Source organism: Volvox carteri (genome assembly GCF_000143455.1).
Source record: "Volvox carteri f. nagariensis unplaced genomic scaffold VOLCAscaffold_76, whole genome shotgun sequence".
NCBI classification, from domain to species: Eukaryota; Viridiplantae; Chlorophyta; class Chlorophyceae; order Chlamydomonadales; family Volvocaceae; genus Volvox; species Volvox carteri.
In genome coordinates, this window is record NW_003307619.1 from 611,614 (window position 1) to 617,559 (window position 5,946).

Consider the following 5,946-nt stretch of genomic DNA (forward strand, 5'->3'; position numbering starts at 1 on the left):
TGGTGGTATGTGTGGGCGTGGCCGAGTGGAGCGCGTGCGGGGGTTTTGCGCCCCGGGGTGGGGGCTGTTGGCTCCTTCGTTAGACAGAGAACTACGAAGAAGCGGAAGTGGAAGTGGAAGTGGAGGTGGAAGCGGGTAAACAGCTAAAAGGCACTGCCCCGACAATTACCTGGACCTCTCTCCCCCCCCCTACACACACACAATCAACCCTAAGACCCCCCCGCTTCCTCACCCGCCGCCAGCTCCCGCTCGGCCCGCTGCATGTCCCGCTCCGCAGCCACTAACCCGCTCATGCGACTGCGGGCCTCCTGCCAAACTGTACGACGACTGCCGCCCACCGCAGTCTGCTCCAGGTACCCCACCTGTGGACGTACGGAAGTACGGAAGTACGAACGTACGGCAAATACGACCAAGGAGTACCGCAACCATACCCCTCGGGATCCGACAGGTTGCTTGGTTGGATGTGGATGCAATCATATATGATGTTCTCATCGTCGTTCCCCCGTGACGTGGCGCGCGCTGTCGTACTACCATATAAGAAATATAGTTGGGTTAATCAGCTTCTTCGAAGGCAAAAAGGGCCAAGAGTGGGCCAAAAACGGCCCCAGTGCAGGATGCGATTGTTTTGCCGGAGCAGCAGTTCGCATGTATGGGCTGCTGGCGTGTGGCCGAGTGTGTGGCGGTGAGCTGAGCGGTAATGTATGTATGTTTCATTGTTGCTAACGTGGTTGTGGCTGTTGGTGTGGTGGATTTGTGATGGTGAGTTGAGAATGCGCTTTGAGGCCGGGGGCCCCGACTGGGAAGCCAAAGCTATGGCCCGCGGGAAGCTATTTTCGCGCACAGATTTACGTGAATTGATTCTTTCGGTGAATTGATAAAGATAAAGAATCGCGCAGCTTTTGTATGCAATTCTCAGTCACCTATCGAGCGACAAATATTGTGCTCGTTATCGTACTGCCGTACCTGTACGGTATGTGAAATTCGCGCCATTCCCGCGTCCACATGTCTCAGCCCGGCCAGGCAGCGCAGCAGCGTACTCTTGCCGCAACCGTTAGCCCCAACTAACCCAGCTCGCTGACCTGGCATCAGCCGCCACGACACGTCCTGTGTATGTGTATGTGTGTGTGGGGGGGATGTTGCCATATCTAGACGTGTGTGTGTATGTGTATGTGTATGTACACACACGCACACACACGCACACGCAGGTTGCTGGTCGCGAAATTGTGTGTTTTAGATGGTAACGTTACCATCGGAGGACGATGGCGGTGTGCGCTGGGGGGAGACGGCGAGCGGCGGGTGGGCGAGGTAGCTCATCGCTACTACTGTACGGGAGCACCATCTGAAAGCTTCGTTGCGCCAACCATGTCGTCATCGTCGTCGCCGTCGTCGTACGGCAATCCTCCGGTGGTTTCCCGCCTCTGCCTCTCGGGCGCCCCCCCCACAACCGCCGCTTGTTCGGCTCACTTTCCCACCACTTCCCGTCGTACACACACACACACAGTGACCCCATGCCTCCCTCCCTCCCCCCCCCTCCCCCCCCCTCCCCCCTCCCCTACACTAGCTTCCTGCCCCCCCCCCACATCCAACAGCCCCAACAGCCTTACCAGCCAAACACACACACTCCACTCTCCACACGGTTAATTCCCCCACCCCCTCCCCACCCGATCCCCACCCACACTGAGTAGATCTCGGTCTCCCGCTTGCACGGTCACCCCCTCCAGGATAAGAGTAGCGCCAGCCGTCTCGCCTGTAACACACACACACACACACACCGCCCCGGTCCCCCCCCCCCGGTCCCCCCCCCCCGAGGGGAAAAAGAGGACATCAGTACGAGAGGTGCATCGGACAGAAGGTTCGGAGGGAACAAAGTTCAAAAAGGGGGGTTAGCCCATGGGAATGGAAAGAAAGGTGGAGGTGCACGGTGGTGGTGATGATGTTGTGGTGGCGGTGGTGAAGGCAGGGAGAACTGGAGGAGGAGACGGGGAATCAGACGCTGCTACTGCTACTGCTACTGCTACTGCTAGTGCTACTGCTAGTGCTACTGCTAGTGCTGCTGTTGATGATGATGGTTAAGGAGTAGAGAGGAGAGTGACTGAGTGCGGGATCACCCGGCTGAATGAGGCTGACACCCAGACCCCACCTGATGCGAGGTACTGCTCCGGGGGGGGCGCCTCCTCCTCCAATGCCCCCCACGCCCCATTCCCCACCTCTCACCCCCCTTTCCCAGAGAGAGCTCATACGGTTGCGGGGGGGACGTGTACGAACGCATACACACCTCGCGGCACAGGCAGGTCCGGCGGCGGCGCCAACTCCTCATCCATGTCGTACGGCTGCTCGTCCTGCTCGTCCACGCTGCTCGCGTAACTGCCCGTGCTGCTGAAACCGGCGGCGGCGGGATGCGTCATGAGTAGCGTGGTGGCGGCTGACGGCGGTCCGGCAGCGGGCGCCACCCGACGATGGGCGTGGCGGGGACCGCTGCTGGCGCGGTAACCATGTAGCACGTGGCGTACGGAGCCTCCGGAAGAGGCCGACAGCGGCGGAGTGGAAGGAGGAAGAGCACGGCCTTGTAGGTTAGGGGGGACGAGGACGGGGCTGGGTACGGAGTGCGGCACGGCATTTGCGGAGGCGCGGACGGCAAGCGGCTGCCGCGAAGCGGCTCGGGAGACGCCGCTATTGCTGTGGGAGGGTCGGCGGGCTGCAGCCGGCATGATGGTACTGGTAGGCGCACCAGCAGCAGAATTGGCGGAGGCGGATGTGGCCATGAAAGCAAAAAGGGCGGGGGTCGGCGGGTCAAGTTGAGGCCAGCGAACGGATAATGCTGTTCAAATATTGGGTTTGTCAGCAATGATGATTATTCTGGGGCTAAAGACCCCGCGGTGTCTGGACGTATTTCCGGTCTTGTGGCTGGCCGAGAATTGCTCAAGCATAGCGCAGGTCGCCTTACAACCACAAGATTGAGATTGGATACTAATCTATATTATAAATGTAGATTATTATGTTATTATTGTGGAGACATTTCTGCGCACCAGCGATATAAAGGCGTGCAAGCCTCAATTCAGCTCCGTCGCACGCACGAGCAGTCCTTAAGGCAAGCCTTCAATATAATTTGTAGGTATTAAATTATTAGCTCTCTGTAACTTCTAGCCTTGTGAAATTGGGATCTTTGCCCGTCCGGCTGCGTGACTTGCTGAACCAACCCTTTTAAGCTCTGCAACCCACTTCAAAACAGCTGCTAAGGCCAGAGTTCTACAGTTGCCTCGTACCCTAAGCCTTTGGCAAAAGCCATTATCACTTCATCTCAGCAACGAACCGATTTAACCGCCTTACGGTTAGCTTCATGGTCAACAACTCAAGTTGAGTTACTCAACATCACAACAACCCCCAAACCTCACATAATATTAAAAATGCCATATTTTGTTTGTTATCCTACAAACAGCGCCGTGTTGTGTCACTAAATGCACTACACAAGGATCTTCCATTTCTAGCCGTCGTCCTCGTCCTTCAGCCAAGGCGACGAGTGTCATTATCAGGAGAATTTACGGTGGATAACCACTTATGTTACCAAAAAGATGAGTGCGTTCCGCCGGGTGAAGATACAGCGTTGCGTGCGACCCTTGGGTCCCTCATGCAGCCAGCAGTCTTGTTAAGTATTGGTATCCCTAGAATTATTTTTTCCATGCAAGTTAAGCAACCTCTGGTTGGTTACTCTTGGTTTTGGAAGCCTTCTTGCTTTACATAAGACGGTTCCAAGTTGTCGTTGCATCTTGTTTTCATTGTAAGAGTGGGGTTTAAGTTATTATAATTACAAAAAAAACATAATGCGCTTAAAGAATCTGTACTTGCATACGTGGAAAAGTTTGCAGGACAGCGCTTAACCGCTGCCCCCCGGCTGACGCAGCAGGGCCCAATGCGCGGAGAAATGAAATCGACGAGCTGCCCTCTTGGCTTCATTCCAAAACCTGTTTACTCTGACATAAGTATCTCCCAAAGAGGCGAGTCCAATTGCCTTCCCAGCCTAGTGTCGACAAGTTGCAAGGTGCGCCGGAACGGCCCTAAGTGTCGATGGCTGAGGGCCGTTGGGTACCGCTATCCGAAATTTGAGACATTTCTGCATACGTCGTATTTAAGCTTTAAGTAATTCGTCTGTCGCATGGTGCCAAGGCGCCAGCCGCAGCGGACGACAGAACGCTCGCAACTCACTTGTTCCAGAACCCCTCGGCAAACGCGACTCGCAGGCACTTCAATCATCACCGGGTAACGATGGGCCTCACCGACATGCTCTCTTCGGCCGTTCGTGGTCACACCGGGCTGCACTACATGCCATCCTTTAACGACTTCGTCTCCGGGGCGGCCGACGATGTCGAGGCCATGGAGCTGCAGCACGACCAGCAGACCCGCATGACACCGCTTACCAGTGACGCCCCGAAGCCTGTTAGCAACAAAACGGACGACCTGCCTGCTATGACTTCGACCATAGGTGACATCCACAAGGTACGTCGAAATGTGTGTGGCTGAATGGCTGGTTGGTTTCTCTTATTTTGCTTGGTATATTTAAGTTCCCTGATTATAAGGGTTACACAGGAATAATCCTAATTCTATGAAAAGACGCATGTTTTTCTCCCAGTCGCCAAGGTGGAGACTTGACAGGCTGCCTTTCCTAAAGCCTTGCAGACGCTTGGGAAGTCACCAAGTCTCCTTCTATGATATAGTTGTAACCACCGGCTTGGCATCTCCCAAATTTGACGATGTTACACTTTCTGTAGGTGGCAACACTACTCACTACTCGCTACTGCATAAATGGCAGGAGCTTAAGGGAGGGGCCTCTAATCCAACAAGAAATTCGCACTGTGGGACAATTTCCCCAGGAAAGCAAGCTAGGAGTTTCCCGTACTGAATTAGGATGCAGCACCGAAACCATTTAAAGCACCGAGACCAAGCTGGCGTTTTAGCATGCAACTAACAACCGCATACTACAGTAAAGCCACAAGCAGCAGATACATGTACAAGAATTTATGGTACAAACAAAGCTTATACATGACTCCGAACAGAACACCGCAGAAACACAGCCAGGTGGCACGAAACTCCTTGGCATTACTGCTCTGCTCTAGCATGCATCATGACGCCATGGCTGGAGCAAAGAACACGCTTTTTGTGATCCACCTATATACGCCAACTCAAAATGGGAAACAATCAGTAAAATGCGTGTGAAGATTGCCATCATCTCCTCCTGCCCGCCAATCAGGCTGAGGCCATGGTAATGTCAATATATTCCTGGGGATGGTGTGGCGGAAATGGCGAGAGATGTATTATTGGTACCGAGGTACGGATGCAACAGCATATCAGAGGGTGCATCGATGGATCCCCCAACTGTGGCAACAGGCTGCCCATGCGGCGAGCATGTGAACATGTATTTTTGTTCAATTAGAAAACCATGTGCCCATCATGCGGTGCGCGCGTGTTCGCACCTGGTGGCTGATGCGGCTGTCATTGTCACGGTCCGCCTCCTGCACCATGGCATCCGCCTGGGTAGGAGTCACGTTGAAATGCTGAAGCGCCGACAAGGACGGACACCACAAGAAGAAGAGGAGGACAGGACGGAATGTTTAGGGCAGGTGGTCAAGGGCGGTTGTTTACATCAAAATGCACGGGACCAGCACGGACAGGAACAGAGAGGAGCGAGAGGAAAGACAGGGCTCGCAGGATCAAGAAAAAATCTCCATGTTGTGATAACAAGGAGGGACCGATAAAATAAATGAAGGGTAATTGGTTAGTCCCGAGCCATATTTTGCACGTAAAGAAAAATTTATTGAGACAGGAGCTCCCATGCTTAAGAGGATATGTTTGTCACTCTTTATTATAAACCTGCTATTTACTTCGCGGTCCTCTTTGCGGCCTGATCGGATCACCTTCCATTCCTGCAGCCCCGCAAAACACCCACCCCTCCCA

The 5,946-nt window shown here is 54.1% G+C and overlaps 2 protein-coding genes across 2 annotated transcripts in view; one reads left to right on the forward strand and one right to left on the reverse strand.

The window, feature by feature from the left end:
* VOLCADRAFT_107761 (uncharacterized protein) overlaps positions 1-2,762 on the reverse strand; it is a gene marked incomplete at both ends in the record, with an annotated part of 8,104 nt that extends 5,342 nt beyond the window's left edge. The window contains 5 exons of the mRNA XM_002957616.1: positions 233-362; positions 964-1,104; positions 1,677-1,747; positions 2,276-2,563; positions 2,729-2,762. Of these exons, the coding sequence (XP_002957662.1) occupies positions 233-362; positions 964-1,104; positions 1,677-1,747; positions 2,276-2,563; positions 2,729-2,762 (664 nt within the window). The remainder of the gene's footprint in view (positions 1-232; positions 363-963; positions 1,105-1,676; positions 1,748-2,275; positions 2,564-2,728) is intronic.
* Positions 2,763-4,260: 1,498 nt separating this feature from the next.
* Positions 4,261-5,403, forward strand: VOLCADRAFT_98757 (uncharacterized protein; the record flags this gene model as incomplete). Its single annotated transcript, XM_002957590.1, has 3 exons — positions 4,261-4,491; positions 5,243-5,320; positions 5,380-5,403. 3 exons carry the CDS (start codon positions 4,261-4,263, stop codon positions 5,401-5,403), a joined length of 333 nt encoding a protein of 110 aa, XP_002957636.1.
* Between the last annotated feature and the right edge of the window lie 543 nt (positions 5,404-5,946).